This window comes from Microcaecilia unicolor, chromosome 3 (assembly GCF_901765095.1).
Source record: "Microcaecilia unicolor chromosome 3, aMicUni1.1, whole genome shotgun sequence".
NCBI classification, from domain to species: domain Eukaryota; kingdom Metazoa; phylum Chordata; class Amphibia; order Gymnophiona; family Siphonopidae; genus Microcaecilia; species Microcaecilia unicolor.
Window position 1 is genome coordinate 321,450,412 of NC_044033.1, and position 17,348 is coordinate 321,467,759.

At 45.8% G+C, this 17,348-nt stretch overlaps 1 protein-coding gene across 1 annotated transcript in view; it reads left to right on the top strand.

Annotated features, from left to right (window-relative positions):
- The window catches only part of LOC115464686 (vomeronasal type-2 receptor 26-like), a 59,411-nt gene extending 46,787 nt beyond the window's left edge, over nucleotides 1–12,624 (top strand). Inside the window, exons 4-5 of the mRNA XM_030195045.1 lie at nucleotides 9,666–9,792; nucleotides 11,729–12,624. Of these exons, the coding sequence (XP_030050905.1) occupies nucleotides 9,666–9,792; nucleotides 11,729–12,624 (1,023 nt within the window). The remainder of the gene's footprint in view (nucleotides 1–9,665; nucleotides 9,793–11,728) is intronic.
- Nucleotides 12,625–17,348: the final 4,724 nt, after the last annotated feature.

Below are 17,348 nucleotides of genomic sequence, written 5' to 3' on the forward strand. Positions count from 1 at the left end.
CGCTCCTCGCCTCCGCCATCTTGGCCGGCCACGCGGCTCGGACGGCTTCTTCTTGGGCCGCCCTTGAGGTTGGAGACATTAATGCCATGAACGCCCTTAATTTTGGGCGACGGCACAGAAGCGCTAAAGTTAAGAGCCGTTCTTCCCGCGCGGCTCCTTCGCGGAGTTTCGCGCCGGTTGAGAGCGCGCCTAGGGCTGTTGCCCAGGCTGCGGAGGTGCACAGTCGGGGGGGTTTCTCCCCCGAGTTTGTTTTGCTGCTGCATCGGGCCTTCCTCATGCACAACGCTGCCCCCGCTCCCTCCTCTGGTAAAGAGGTTGAGGTTCCCAGAGGTAAACGCCCTCGGGTTGATTCTCAGGCCTTGGAGGAATTTGTCTCCTCCGATGTAGATGAGGGCAGCGTGTCTGAGGTCTCCCAACGGTCCTTTGCGGATTCCTTGGAGGAGACGGATCCCCGCTCGGATGGAGCGGATGACCCCTCTGCAGCGCGGCTTTTTTCGCCCGGAGGATTTGCCCAACCTGTTGTTACAGGCCATGGACACTTTGAAGATATCCTCTCCGGAGGACGTCTCTCCCTCAGCCCCTGTTGGACTCTGCCATTATGCTGGGGACGAAGCGCCCGCCTAGAACCTTCCACGTGCATGATGCCATGCACACCTTAATTTCGGCTCAATGGGATGTCCCAGAAGCGAGCCTTAAAGTGGCTAGGGCTATGTCCCGCCTCTATCCTTTGGCTGTGAGTGAACGTGAGGCCTATCTGTGGCCTACCGTGGATTCTTATTCACTGCGGTGACTAAGAAAACGGCATTGCCGGTGGAAGGTGGCACGGCCCTAAAGGACGCCCAAGACAGGAGATTGGAGGCGGCATTAAGGTCGTCCTTTGAGGCGGCTGCTTTAAGTTTGCAGGCCTCAGTTTGCGGCTCCTATGTGGCCAGGGCGTGCCTGACTATGGTGCAGCGGGCTTCCCCCCTCGGATCATTTCTTGAGGAATGATTGGCCAGCCCTGGAATCGGGCTTAGCCTATTTGGCAGACTTGCTGTTATGATGTCTTGAGAGCCTCAGCTAAAGGCATGGCTCAGACTGTCTCTGCGCGGCGGTGGCTTTGGCTGAAACATTGGTCTGCTGACCACGCCTCAAAATCCCGCCTGGCTAGATTGCCTTTTAAAGGCAAGCTGCTCTTTGGGGTCGAGCTGGACAAAATCGTGACTGATCTCGGCACGTCTAAGGGCAAGAAGTTACCGGAGGTCAGGGCTCGGGCTAGTGCTCGTCCCGGTACCTCCAGAGGACGGTTTCAGGAAGCCCGTCGGTACCGCCCGGGCAGGTCGGGTGCTTCTGCCCCCTCTTCCTTTAAGAGGAATTTCTCCCCCAAGCAGCATTCCTTTCGCAGAGACCGCCGTCCCGGAGGTGCTCCCTCCGGTCCTCCCCCAGGGTCTCGTACCCAATGACGGGTATTGGTCCACGCCCCAGTGCAGATTGGAGGACGGCTGTCCTCGTTTCTGGGCGAGTGGACCACAATAACTTCAGACGCTTGGTGCTGGAAGTCATCAGAGACGGCTACAAGCTAGAGTTCTGCCGACCCTTAAGAGACGGGTTGTACTCTCTCCCTGCAAGGTCTCCGGTCAAAGCTGTGGCAGTGCAGCAGACTTTGGACAATCTGATCCGCCTGGGTGCGGTCGTTTCCGGTGCCAGAAAGTCAGCTTGGGAAGGGGCGTTACTCCATTTACTTTGTGGTACCAAAGAAAGGAGGTTCTGTCCGGCCTATCCTCGACCTCAAAGGGGTCAATCGGGCCTTGAAAGTGCGGCACTTTCGCATGGAGACTCTCCGCTCTGTTATAGCGGCAGTGAAGGCAGGGGAGTACCTGGCATCCTTGGACATCAAGGAAGCGTACCTGCATATTCCCATCTGGCCTCCTCATCAACGCTTTCTGCGTTTTGCAGTCCTGGGCCGACACTTCCAGTTCAGAGCCCTCCCGTTCGGGTTGGCTACTGCTCCGCGGACCTTTTCCAAGGTAATGGTGGTCATAGCGGCCTTCCTGCGAAAGGAAGGAGTACAAGTCCATCCTTATCTGGACGACTGGTTGATCCGAGCCCCCTCTTATGCAGAGTGCGGCAAAGCTGTGGACCGGGGAGTTGCTCTTTTGAGCTCCCTGGGATGGATCATCAACTGGGAGAAGAGCCAGCTGCGCCCGACTCAGTCCCTGGAGTATCTGGGAGTTCGATTCGACACCCAAGTGGGCAGAGTGTTCCTGCCAGACAATCGGATTGTCAAGCTTCAGGCTCAGGTGGACCAGTTCCTAGTAGCCTCTCCCTCTTCGGGCTTGGGACTATGTGCAGCTGTTGGGCTCTATGACGGCCACGATGGAAGTAGTTGCCCTGGGCAGGGCTCATATGAGACCACTCCAACACTCTCTGCTGCAGCGCTGGACTCCGATGTCGGAGGATTATGCGGTGGCGTCTTCCCTTGGATCCAGCAGTGCGCAAGGCGCTGAGCTGGTGGATGCAGACAGACAAGTTGTCTGCGGGAATGCCTCTGGTGTCCCCAGAGTGGATTGTCGTCACGACGGACGCCTCGTTATCGGGCTGGGGAGCCCACTGCTTGGGAAGGACAGCGCAGGGGCTCTGGTCTCCTGCAGAGGCAAAGTGGTCTATCAACCTCCTGGAACTCAGAGCCATTCGGTTGGTGCTTTTGGAGTTCATCCCGGTACTGGTGTTGAAGCCTGTACGGGTCCTGTCGGACAATGCCACGGCTGTGGCCTATGTCAACCGCCAGGGAGGTACCAAGAGCGCCCCTCTAGCCAAGGAAGCTATGAGTCTATGCCAGTGGGCGGAAGCGAACCTGGAACAGCTGTCAGCGGCCCACATTGCCGGAGTCATGAATGTCAAGGCAGACTTTCTCAGTCGCCATACCTTGGAGCCCGGAGAGTGGCAGCTATCTGCTCAGGCGTTCTTGGACATCACGAAGCGCTGGGGCCAGCCGAGCCTAGATCTGATGGCGGCATCGGCCAATTGCCAAGTGCCGCGCTTCTTCAGCAGAGGACGGGACCCTCGATCCCTGGGAGTAGATGCTCTTCTCCAACAGTGGCCGACACAGGAGCTTCTCTATGTGTTCCCGCCCTGGCCCATGTTGGGCAGGGTACTAGACCGGGTGGCAAAGCATCCCGGCAGGATAATCCTGGTGGGTCCGGATTGGCCCAGGCGTCCCTGGTATGCGGACTTGATCAGGCTCTCAGTCGACGATCCTCTGCGGTTGCCAGTGGAGCAGGGCCTGTTACATCAGGGTCCCGTGGTGATGGGAGGATCCCTCCCCCTTTGGTCTTACGGCCTGGCTATTGAGCGGCAGCGTCTGAGGAAGAAGGGCTTCTCAGACAAGGTCATCGCCACTATGCTGAGAGCGAGGAAACGCTCTACTTCCTACTGCTTACGCCAGGGTTTGGCGTATCTTTGCAGCGTGGTGTGTGAAGCAGGCTCTCTTTCTCCTTTCACTGCTCCAATTTCTTCAGTGTTGGCGTTCCTGCAAGAAGGTCTGGACAAAGGCCTGTCGCTCAGTTCCCTTAAGGTCCAGGTAGCGGCTCTGGCTTGCTTCAGGGGACGCCTGAAGGGTGCTTCCCTGGCTTCGCAGCCAGATGTGGTGCGCTTTCTCAAGGGGGTTAATCACCTGCGCCCTCCTCTGCACTCAGTGGTGCCTGCGTGGAATCTCAACCTGGTGCTAAGAGCCTTGCAGAAGCCGCCTTTTGAACCCTTGTCGAGGGCATCTCTGAAAGACCTGACGTTGAAAGCAGTCTTTTTGGTGGCTATCACTTCAGCCAGACAAGTTTCCGAGCTCCAGGCGCTATCATGTCGGGAACCCTTCCTGCAGTTCACTGAGGCAGGAGTGTCTATTCGCACGGTGCCTTCCTTCCTGCCCAAGATTGTTTCTCGTTTCCATGTGAATCAGCAGCTATGTCTCCCTTCCTTTCGTAGGGAGGACTACCCAGAGGAGTACTCTGCTCTTAAATATCTGGATGTGAGACGAGTCATCATCAGATACTTGGAAGTGACCAATGATTTCCGGAAATCGGATCATCTGTTTGTCCTGTTTGCAGGTCCTCGTAAGGGTCTGCAGGCTGCTAAGCCTACAGTGGCAAGATGGGTCAGGAAGCCATTGCAGCGGCTTATGTGGCCGCAGGGAAGGTGCCGCCTATCCAGCTGAAGGCTCACTCCATGAGAGCTCAGGCGACCTCGATGGCAGAGGCCGGATCCGTCTCCTTGGAAGAGATATGCAAGGCGGCAACTTGGGCTTCGGCTCATACATTCTCCAAGCATTACCGTTTGACTGTGGCTGCACGGGCGGAGGCCCGGTTTGGAGCTTCAGTGTTGAGGTCAGGGATTTCTATGTCCCGCCCTGGGTGAGTACTGCTTCGGTACATCCCACCAGTCTATGGATTGATCAGCTTGATGATATGGAAGGTAAAATTATGTATAATCATACCTGATAATTTTCTTTCCATTAATCATAGCTGATCAATCCATAGCCCCTCCCAGATATCTGTACTGTTTTATTCTGATTGCATTTCAGGTTCTAGTTTAGTCTTCAGTTACTTCAGAAAGACTTCGTGTTCAAGTTTTTTCACTTGGATTCTTCAAGAGTTAAGACGAGTTTGTGTTACAGTGAGCTGCTGCATTCCTCTCCCCTCCGTTTTACGGGCTGGATTGAGACTTAAAATTCAGCCGCACTCCCTCCCGCTTCGTGCGGCTGTAGGGCAGCTTTGTACCCCTCCCGCTTCGGCGGTGTTAGGGTCAGTCAGCTCCTCCCGCGGTTGCGGTTGCAGGATAAGCCAGATCCCCCCGCATCGGCGGGTGTGGTGTCCCTCCCCACGCTCCGCGGGGATGAGCTGGACGGATTCCCCTCCCCACTTGTGTGGGGATGAGCTGGGTTAATTCCCCTCCCCGTTTCGGCGGTGGTGAGCTGGGCAGAGTGTCCCTTTCGTGGGTGTAATTCTCTAAGTGCTGAGTCCTGCGGATGGAGCTTTGATATCGACATACTGAGGAGTTTCCGGCAGCACATGACCACATATAGGGAGGCAAAAGTTTGCTCTCTATCTCCACCTGCTGGTAGATGGACACAACCCACTAGTCTATGGATTGATCAGCTATGATTAATGGAAAGAAAATTATCAGGTATGATTATACATAATTTTACCTTCATAGCCACCTGTTCCACTCCACTCATTATTTTATATACCTCTATCATGTCTCCCCTCAGCCGTCTCTTCTCCAAGCTGAAAGCCCTAGCCTCCTAGTCCTTTCTTCATAGGGAAGTCGTCCGATCCCCACTACATTTTAGTCGCCCTTCGCTGCACCTTTTCCAATTCTACTATATCTTTCTGAGATGCGGCGACCAGAATTGAACACAATATTTGAGGTGCGGTCGCACCATGGAGCGATACAATGGCATTATAACATCCTCACATCTGTTTTCCATACCTTTCCTAATAATACCCAACATTCTATTTGCTTTCCTAGCCGCAGCAGCCCACTGCTCACATTAAACGTCATCTGCCATTTAGGCACCCAGTCTCCCAGTCTCGTAAGGTCCTTCTGTAATTTTTCACAACCCTGTCACAGGTTAACGACTTTGAATAACTTTGTGTCATCAGCAAATTTAATTACCTCTCTAGTTACTCCCATCTCTAAATCATTTATAAATATATTAAAAGCAGCGGTCCTAGCACTGACCCCTGAGGAACCCCACTAACTACCCTTCTCCATTGTGAATACTGCCCATTTAACCCCACTCTCTGTTTCCTATCCTTCAACCAGTTTTAATCCACAATAGAACATTTCCATCCTATCCCATGACCCTCCAATTTCCTCTGTAGCCTTTCATGAGGTACCTTGTCAAACGCCTTTTGAAAATCCAGATACACAATATCAACCGGCTCCCTTTGTCCACATGTTTGTTTACTCCTTCAAAGAATTGAAGTAAATTGGTCAGGCAAGATTTCCCCACACAAAAGCCGTGCTGACTTGGTATAGTAATCCATGTCCTTGGATGTGCTCTGTAATTTTGTTTTATAATAACCTCTACCATTTTCAACCGTACCAACGTCAGACTCACCGGTCTATAATTTCCCGGATCTCCCCTGGAACCTTTTTAAAAATTCGGCGTTACATTGGCCATCCTCCAATCTTCCGGTACCACGCTCAATTTTAAGGATAAATTGCATATCACTAACCGAAGCAAAGAATTCATTCATCTCTCCACTACTTCTTTATCTTTCTTGATTGCCCCTTTTACCCTTGGTCATCCAGCAGCTCAAACCAAATTCTTTTGCCAGCTTCCTGCTTTTAATATACCAAAAAACATTTTTACTATGTCTTTTTCCTCTAATGCTATCTTTTTTCATAATCCCTCTTGGCATTCTTTATCTGCAACTTGCATTTGCTTTGACACTCCTTATGCTGATTTTGTTATTTCAGAAGGTTCCGTCTTCCATTTTCTGAAGGCATTTCTTTTAGCCCTAATAGCTTCCTTCACCTCACTTTTCAACCAGCCGACTGTCTTTTGGACTTCCGTCTTTCTTTTCTAATTCGCTGAATGTTTTGGCCTGGGCCTCCAGGATGGTATTTTTTAACAGTGTCCATGCCTGTTGTACAGTTTTTACCCTTAAGTTTTTTTTAAACTATTCTTCTCATTTATTATAGTCTCCTTTTTTAAAGTTAAACGCTAACGTATTTGACTTCCTGTGTATAGTTACTTCAAGGTTGATATCTAAACTGATCATATTATGATCACTGTTATCAAGCGGCCCCAGTACCATAACGTCCCTCACCAGATCATGCGCTCCACTAAGGACCAAGTCTAGAATTTTTCCTTCTCTCGTCGGCTCCTGCACCAGCTGCTCCATAAAGCTGTCCTTGATTTCATCAAGGAATTGTACCTCTCTAGCGTGTCCCGATGTTACATTTATCCAGTCTGTATTTGAATAATTGAAGCAGTGGCGTAGCCAGAGCTGACGTTTTGGGTGGGCCCAGAGCTAATATGGGTGGGCACTATGTATATATAGGCATGAGTAGTGTTTCTTGGGATACTCCTAATAATGCCTTTATAGTGCACTTGATGAATGGATTTTTAATATACAGTCTGGCCAACAGCTGTCCTTAAATCAACATAAACCACATACATATTCGGAACCTATGTTGCAAACCTTAACACCACCAGTTCTGAACACTCAAATACCAATAACTGCACCTTTAAAAAGGCAGCAGTGAATATACACAATAACAGTACATGTCCTATTGAAAAGCCAGACAAGTCAGTCAGACTAATATAGATTCCCCCCACACACCACAAGCTAGCAGAATCTCTTACCTCGGTCACAGGCAGAACACAGATCACCACCATAATTGCAGAATAAATGACCAAAATTTTGAAATTGTCCTGTAGCCGGCATCAGCCCTACCCTCCAACACTCCATCCCTGTAGCCCATCATTGGCCCTACCCTTCCCTTCCTAGCACCCCAATCAGGAATCTGCCCTACACCTTCCCTACCCCCCACTTCTCCCACTAGCCTAGCGTCATCCCTGCCCTGCCCCCTACCTGTACCACCAAGTCTGACATCTCCCCTGCCCTTCACAATCTCTCTCTCCCCCCCATCCTGATGCACACCAGCATTAAATATAAACCTTTCTTTTTTAACACGTCCTGAGTACTACAGAACCACCCCCATCCAAAAACCCACCAGTTTATATTTAATGTTGGTGGATTTCTGGGTGGAGGTAGCTCTGCAATGCCCAAGTTTAAAAAAAAAGAGTTTTATATTTAAATATTTTTTAAACCTGAGTAATGCAGAACCCAGCAACCCACCAGCAACACACATAGTAAAACAGATTTTCTGTCACAGCGCTGGAGCGTTCCAACGTGCGTGCACCCTGCTGTGCAGACTAACTGGCGCTTATGAAGACAAGTACCGATTGGCAGATCAGAGAGACAGGTACTAATTTTTTGAGTCAGAGAGACAAGACAGGTACCGATTGGTGGGTCAAAGATACTGTGAGTATGTTGCAAGAACTTGATAATTATGGCTTGGAAACATTTGCTGATACAGGTTGTTTGGCGATGCGATGCGCGCGCTCAATGTCTAGGGTAACTTACAGTTTGATATTTAATAATTTAGACAAAAGGTTGCAAGAATGCTGAAATATAGTCACCTTCCAGGTTTTCAGGGACCCTAAGAGGCGCAAGTTGTTTGTGTGAAGCTGTTTCGCAGGCAGCGCTTCCTTCGCGTCTGCCCTGCGTGCAATGCAGAAGGAAATCGCCTCGTCTTCGGGCCTTCCCCACTGTGTCCCGCCCACACGGATGGAGGGCGGGACACAGTGACGGAAGGCCCGAAGAAGGACTCAGTAATGCCTATTATATCCAATTTTTCATTTAGTACAATATATTCCAACTCTCCCATCTTATTTCTTAGACTCCTAGCATTTGCATATAGACATTTCAGAGTATGTTTGTTGTTCCTATTTGCATGATGCTTAGTACTTGACACTATTGATTTGCCATCTTTTGTCTGATCTTTAGTTGTATTTAAGGGCACCTGGCCTACCACGGTCTGTTGTGCAGCCTCACTATCCAGAAACCCTATCATGCGTGTTTTATAAAACATATAAGAATACCAAATCTGATCACTGTTCCTTATAAGCTCAGTAGGAGTCCTCTAACTGTACTACTGCCAGTGGGTGGTGAGGTCTTCAAGATCACCAGGCAGACATGTGAATGGACACACATTGATGATGTGTTCTATTGCTTGGTAGATGCCATAGGGGCCTTGTGGATCACCTCTAAAGACCCACTGCCGTCCTTTGAATGCTTATTGACTACAGTCTGACTGAAATTGGTATAGCCATGACCACAAATTACTTTTAAAGTTGCCAGCTTGCCTTTGTGGTCAGCCATATCTTGCACCTCAGACTGCTTACAATCAGGTGTGGGCTGGAAGGTAAAAACAGACTGAATTTCTCAACAGAAGGTGTTTTGCAAGGGTGTTGTAAATGTCATGGTGAAGTGGAAGCTCTGAGATTTTTTTGGATCTGAGCGAGCAAACTAGCTGTTGTGCTCCAATGACGAATGTCTGATGTTGCAATATTAATCATCATTGTTAGCAAATGAGTATCAGTGGGTCATAGAGGGCCACTAATGATCCATATAGTACAATTCAGCATTATGTCTTCCAAATATACATGTGCAGATTGGGCAAAGTACTCATTATTTTTTGATACATTTGTACCCCGCACTTTCCCATTCATGGCAGGCTCAATGCGGCTTACAGGTACTTATTTGTACCTGGGGAAATGGAGGGTTAAGTGACTTGCCCAGAGTCACAAGGAGCTGCCTGTGCCTGAAGTGGGAATCGAACTTAGTTCCCCAGTACCAAAGTCCACCACCCTAACCAACTTGAACTTTATGGTTAAGTAGCTTAGAAAAAAACAAAATTAATTAAATTAAATTATATTTTATCTTCCATTCAAAATATAGTGCTCATACCACATTTCCATATTCTCCTGAGTAGCTTGGTAATGAGATAAAAAATGTAAAAGGCTAGAACCACCTCACGTTTACAAAGAAACTGCATCTGAAAAGTCGTATTCCAGTGTTATCACAACTTTGTACGATTATTTTCTCAATCCTCAGGCACCTCCTCAGTCCAGATGCAACCCAAGTTGCCTTCCTGGATTCAGGAAATTAACCAGGGAAGGAAAATTCATTTGCTGTTATGACTGTATTCGCTGTTCAGAAGGCGAGATCTCCAACCAAACTGGTGAGCGATGACATTATAATGAGACATGCCCTTGGGCACTGGTTATTCATCATTGAGCCCATATCCAGCCTTTGCAGTCAGCATTATAAAAATACTAACGGATATGGCTATAAAAAAAAGCAAGGTATTGATCACCAATATCCAGATAAATTTAGTACTCACATAGATATGTTTTATATAAACTATCGGTCCAATATTCAGTGTGGGTGCTGGGTGTCTTTGGGGCAGAGAATAGGCGTATTCTGTGCTAATCAGCGCAGCTATATTCCATGCAGCAACTGATTAGCGCTTGATTAGCAGGGAACCCTAACTGCCTAGAAAATAGGTGTTGGTAAGTGTTCCCACACTAATGGTGAAATTTTAGAGTAAGCTGCTTTATGGGAGCATTTGGATTTGAAAATATGGGGCACATAGAATTGATATGATGGAAAAATTATATAGTTGTTCCCAGTGTTTAGTGGTATTGTTACTCTTGACTTCTATTGATATCAGTCAGAACTTTAGAACACATGGAGGGGCATAATCGAAGGGGTCGCCCATGTTTTGTTGAGGACGTCCTCGCAAAATGTCCTTGTGGTGGGGAGGGGAAACCCGTATTATCAAAACAAGATGGACCTCCATCTTTCGTTTCGATAATACGGTCAGGGATGCCCAAATCTTGACAGTTACGTTTTCCTTAGAGATGGTCGTCCCTAGACTTGGTCGTTTCTGATTTTCGGCGATAATGGAAACTAAGGACGCCCATCTCAGAAACGACCAAATGCAAGTCCTTTGGTCGTGGGAGCAGCCAGCATTCATAGTGCACTGGTGCCCCTTACATGCCAAGACACCAACCAGGCATCTTCCGATTTGTGTCGAAAGATGGGTGTCCTTCTCTTTCGAAAATGAGCCTGCAAATGTTCTGTTTTGTGGGTAATCAAGGATTATTGTCCAAATTTGCAAACATAAGAACATAAGAGTTGCCCTAATGGGTTACACCAAAGGTCCATCTAACCTTGTATCCTCTTCCAACAGTTGTCAATCCAAGTCACAAGTGTATAGCAGAATCTCAAAAAGTAGATACTTCATGTCCCTTTTTTCCCAGGAATAAGCTTTGTCTTTCCCCAGATCTACCTTAATAATGTTTTAAGAATTTTTCCTCCAGGAATTTGTTTTAACATTTTCATAATGCAGCTAACTACTGTACTTCTGTCCCTTGCTCTTTGGGAGGGGAAGACACTTCAGCCTTGGAGATACACTCCTTGGCTAGTATAAGAGAGACAATCAGACTCGGATAAGCAGCAACCAAGTAAAATCTTTACTGGTATTTCTTTTAGTCAGTACAAAAGTGATTGTTCCCTCTGGAGTATTTTTGTCACACAGCCAGCAAGACATTCAGATTGAGTTACAAGGCTGCTTAGTTTGGCTTTCTCATTCTGTACTTATATACTGTTATAAGTTTCATTTCTTCCAAAACATACGATTCCTCTTGTTCTTACTTATTGTACATAAAAGGATATTTTCTATTTTCTTCATTATACATAAAAGGTTATTTCCTTTATTCTTACCAGCCTCTGCTGTCCAAGTATATTTGAAAGAGTAAACAAACATTTTATGTTTACCTGTTCTTACAGACCTCTGGCATATCTCCCCTCTGCTCCATGCTGAAGAGCCATAACTTCTTTAGCCTTTCCTAATATGAGATTTGATCTATCCTTTTAATCAAACTTCTCTGTACCTTTTGTAATAATGCTATGCAACTACAAGAATACTGTACAATATTTGAGGTGTGGTTGAAAAAGGTTTGGCTGATAGGGGGTAAGTTTATAAAAGGACACTAATATTTAGGTGCCTAGAAGATGCCTGGAAGGAGTCTCTTCTATAAAAGTACATAGACATTCATGTATGTTCTGCAACAGATGCTATGAGATAATAAGACAATATTTTTCATTCTCAGATATGGATACCTGTATAACATGCCCAGAGAACCAATGGCCTAATCATAAGAGAGATGCCTGCATCCCAAAAATAATAACCTTCCTGTCCTATGAAGAGCCTTTGGGGATAACTTTGACTTTCATCATAATTTTCCTCTTTCTCATCACTGCTGTTATTCTGGGAATCTTCATTTACTACCAAGACACTCCCATAGTAAAAGCCAACAACCGAGACCTCAGTTATATTCTCCTCATCTCACTCATGCTCTGCTTCCTCTGTTCTTTGATATTCATTGGCCGTCCTGAAAAGGTGACTTGTATTCTCCGACAGATTGTCTTTGGGATCACGTTTTCCATTTCACTCTCCTCTGTATTAGCAAAAACCATTACTGTGGTCATGGCCTTCCAAGCCACCAAACCTGGGAACAAGCTCCGGAAATGGATGGGTTCCAGGTTCTCAAACTCTATAGTCCTTTCCTGCTCCCTTCTTCAGGCTCTTCTCTGTCTCATCTGGTTGTGTACTGCGCCTCCCTTCCCATATCTTAATATGAGATCAGAAACTGGAACAATACTAATTGAATGTAACGAAGGGTCAAAAGTTGCATTTTACTGTGTTCTGGGATATCTAGGATTTTTGGCTGGTATCAGCTTCATCATAGCTTTCATAGCAAGAAATCTACCTGACGGTTTCAATGAGGCCAAGTACATCACCTTCAGCATGCTGGTGTTCTGCAGTGTCTGGGTCTCCTTCATCCCAACGTATCTGAGCACAAAGGGCAAGTACGTGGTAGCAGTGGAGATATTTGCTATCCTGGCTTCAAGTGCTGGACTTCTGGGCTGTATCTTTCTCCCTAAGTGCTTCATTATTCTGCTGAGGCCTGAAAGGAACAGTAGAAAATTCCTAACTAAAAACTAGAATGATTAAAATTTGTGCAAATGATAGATTAATTTATTATTGTTACCATTTGTTGGGCTAATCCAAAGTGACTTATCTGTGTTTGTTTTTGCAGAAGCTGCATCACTGTTCAAGGCCATCCTACAGTTCACATATTTTTCTTTTTTATTATTTTAGCTAAAATAAGATGTTATTCAAAATTTGAACATAAAATGTAAGTAAATATAACAGTCAATAACAATTTTGTCATTGATACATTGTTGGATTAAACCTTATACATGTGAGTAGCTTTTCAGGGTCTTCCTGCATTCATCGTATTAATGTGAAACAGTAGTAACATTTGGGGGCTACTTACAAAGCTGTGTTAGCTATTAACATAAAAATTAACATGGTGGCCTAACACACGCCTTTTCGAGTGCCAAAAGGATCCCACAGTATTTTTTTGAGACAGACTGTCTGTTCTATACGTTTTGTCAGAAAAGGGATGTTAGACACTGGTCAGTAGTTTTCCAGCTTGTCCTTGTCAGTAGGGGGCACAAGACATACCTTTTAGTGCCATTGGCAGTTGCCCTTTCACAACAGTAAACAACTGTGGCCCTTTCAAAAAGGCCGCTGATGCCAGCTGTAAGGATGTTGGCTGTAAGTCATGCAAGGTTTTATGAAAGCCTCCTCTGTTTTCAGGTTGAATGAATCCCAGATAGCTTTACACGGTGGGGACAAGGATGTGTCCCTTTTTTTGCTGGTGGTAAGTTTGATGGAACTGCATATGGGACCTGATGGAGACCTTTAATTTTGCTGGTTAGTTGTGATTAGGAAGGCTGCTTATGTTGTATGGAACTTCATCCTTCATAGGAAAGAAATTGAATTGCTGTGGGTTCTGGACTCCTCAACTGTCCCGTGGCACTACTATGTCATAAAAGTGTCACAATAGAAAGGGTTTCAGGCTGGACTTGAACTTTGGTAATGAAGGTTCTAATCATAAATAGGCTGAATAACAGTTTACAACCAATCATACTAAAAAATTTATTTTGAATGTATTTATATGTAATAATACCTAAATGTGGGGACCATAAGTTAACTGCTTTGTTTGTACCCATAGAAAGACAGTATATCAAATCCATTTCCACCTTCTTCTTTTAAGTGTCCTACTAAGATAATACGAATTTAATAAACATTATAAAATATGGCTGACTCAACTGTTGAATCTTATAAAGTAGTAATATTATTTGATACGTATTGCAGTGGGACGGGGTAACCAGTGTCCCTTTGAGAAAAGACGTAACATGCTCATACTTTTTTACTCACGTGATTAGTCTGCCATATTTTGAGTTTGTTAAAGATGTTAGATGTCGGAAGTTTTGATACCTTGATAAAAGGCATTGCAGGAATCTAAATTACTAATGACTAAAGCATGGACTAATATCTGAAGAGCAAGCTGATGAAATAAATATCAAATTGAATGGATCAATTTAAATTTATAGAAACAAAGTTTAACAACAGATGAAATCTAAGCCTTAATATTAAATTGTATCATCCGATGTAACACCTAGTATTTTAAAGTTGTTACTTCCATGCTTTATTTTTAGTTCCAGATGTAATTTTGTGCATACTGATGGATGAAGCAAAGCATCCAGACCATGGGCGCCCATCTCCGAGAACGGGTCCGCGAAGGGGCGGGCAGACCATATTATCGAAAAAAGATGGACGTCCATCTTTAGTTTCGATAATACGGTTTGCGCCAGGCAAATGCATCGGATTTTGGGCGGATTTGAGCTGGGCGGTTTCATTTTTCAGTGATAATGGAAACCGAAGTGGCCCATCTTAAAAACGAACAACTGCAAGGCATTTGGTCGGGGGAGGGGCCAGGATTCGTAGTACACTGGTTGCCCTCACATGCCAGGACACCAACCGGGCACCCTAGGGGGGACTTTGAAAAATTAAAAAAATATATTAAAATACCTCCCAGGTGCATAGCTCCCTTACCTTGGGTGCTGAGCCCCCCAAATGCTCCCCAAAACCAACTCCCACAACTCTACACCATTACCATAGCACTTATGGGTTGAGGGGGCACCTACATGTGGGTACAGTGGGTTTTGGGGGGGTTGGAGGGTTCACATTTACCACCACAAGTGTAACAGGTAGGGGCGGATGGGCCTGGGTCCACCTGCCTGATGTGCACTGTACCCACTAACAACTGCTCCAGGGACCTGCATACTGCTGTGATGGACCTGAGTATGACATTTGAGGCTGGCATACAAACTGGAAGAAAAAAGTTTTTAAAGTTTTTTTTTGGGTTGGAGGGGGTTAGTGACCACTGGGGGAGTCAGGGGAGGTGATCCCCGATTCCCTCCGGTGGTCATCTGGGCAGTTGGGGCACTTTTTTGGGACTTATTCGTGAAAAAACATTGTCCAAAAAAAACGGCCCAAATTCTCGCTACTGGCACCCTATTTTTTTCCATTATCGGCCGAGGGCGCCCATCTCACCTCAGCCAATAAACACGCCCCAGTCCCGCCTTCATCACGCCTCTGACACGACCCCATCAACTTTATTCATTCCTGCAATGGAGTGCAGTTGGAGGCGCCCAAAATAGGCTTTCGATTATACCGATTTGAGCGCCCATGAGAGAAGGGCGCTCATATCCCGATTTGGGTCAAAATACGGGCGCCCATCTCTTTCAAAAATGAGCTGGAAGGTTTCTCTTTTCTTGTGGCAGACTTGATTATTGACTGCATAGGTCAAAACTACCCAAAGCTCTGCCTTTTCTTTGCCTGTGGTAAGGTGTGTGTTATCACTGCTTTCTTAAACTGGGAGAAGTGATCAGTATTTTATCACTGAAGTCTTTCTGTTTTGCAGTGTTTGACTCCTGTGTGCCTAGAGTTCTGAAATTTTCTACACATGGGGCTGGAACATTGGTGGGGAGAGGGTGATGGAGTCTTCCAGAAGACAATATTTTAGTTATGTGGAGTAAGTTGGTCAGACCTTTAGGCTTAGCGGTGATTAAATGGCAACACCAGTAATTGGAAAGCAAAGCCAGTGCTGGGCAGACTTCTATGGTCTGTGCCCTGATCATGGCTGGATAGATTTGGATGGGTTGGAGGAGGGTTTCAATGACAGGTTCAGTATCTCGAGAACAGTCTCTGCCTGAAAATGGCAAGGACAAATAAAGATCAAGTATTCATATGTAGTAACATGGTAACATAGTAGATGACAGCAGATAAAGACCTGTACGGTCCATCCAGTCTGCCTAACTATACCTGACCTTGATTTATCCTTGACATTTTCGGGGTATAGACCATAGACGTCTGCCCAGTACTTGCCCTGCCTCCCAACCACTGGTGCTGCCACCAAATCTCCGCTAAGCTTCTGAGGATCCATTCCTTCTGAAAAGGATTCCTTTATGTTTATCCCACACATTTTTTAATTCCGTTACCATTTTCATCTCCACCATCTCTCACGGGAGGGTATTCCAAGTATCCACCACTCTCTCTGTGAAAAATACTTCCTGATATTTTTCTTGAGATCTAGTTCTACCACCTTCCCATCTCTCATGCTATAAGTTTATCTTGTTGGGCAGACTGGATGGATCATACAGGACTTTATCTGCTATAATCTACTATGTTACTATGATACCAGAGTGAAGGTTGAGGGTTGGCCTGTGAAATAACACAGACAAAGGTATATAAATGAAAAACAAGTGTTGTATTAACTGAACCCCAAGGTCCATTATATCACAGGGCCATGAACACAAGATAACATGCCTCTGTAATTCAGTAAATACGGTCTTAAGCAGGCCTTACAGGTTGGCAGGCCCAAAACACAGTCTGTGGCTGGTGGGGCTGCCAAACGCAAAATACAGCCTATCAGTTCTTCTCGGTTCTTCTCTGAGTCTCAAACAGGATAAAAGACTGTTTCAGCCACACAGCCGAAGACTTCCAAGCTGAGAAGTAAAAACATAAAGGTATTATTCTTAAGTAGTATAGATAAAGCAATTCAAATATATGCGTAGTAAGACTGGTACCTGAGTATGGTGGTGGTGTAATGTTCTCACTCACTCTGCAGTCGAGAGAACAGTATGACCAAAATGAAGAATCCTTCAGTGATGCAGCATCTAGACAATAATGCTGAATGAAGGTATGCAGAGATGACCAAGTTGCTGTACGACAAGTCCAATAAAGGAGGAGTGTCGAAGATGAGCTTGAGTAGATGCCATAGCTCTTGTGAGTGGTAATATAAGGAATAGAGGAATACCATATGATTGAGATTGAAGGCAGTAAAAATGGATGCATGCAGAAATCCAGATAGACAATGTTCTCTTTGTAACTGGTTTTGATGATGAAGGTCACTGATAGAAAGAAACAATTGTGAAGGTCTTGTGAAAGAAGAAGTGTGATGAAGATAAATAGTAAGAGTATGTTTACAATCTAGCATATGCAAACACTGATGTCTGGCAGAGTAATGAGGAGGAGGATAGAAAACTGGTAATTCCATCTGATTTACAGTTTATTAGTGCTTTCTATACTGCTTTAATGATTGGGCAGAACTGAGCGGTGTACTTTCTACAACACATATAGAAACAGAAATGGAACTCCATTTTTTGATAGGATAGTGCAGGCATTCACACAGTACTGAGACACGTATAATAGATTAGGGAAGGAATAGGAGGAGGGGGAATAAGATAATCATATAAAAGAGCTGAGGAGAAAAGGATGGACACAGGATAGTAGGAAAATCTTAATTATCTGGA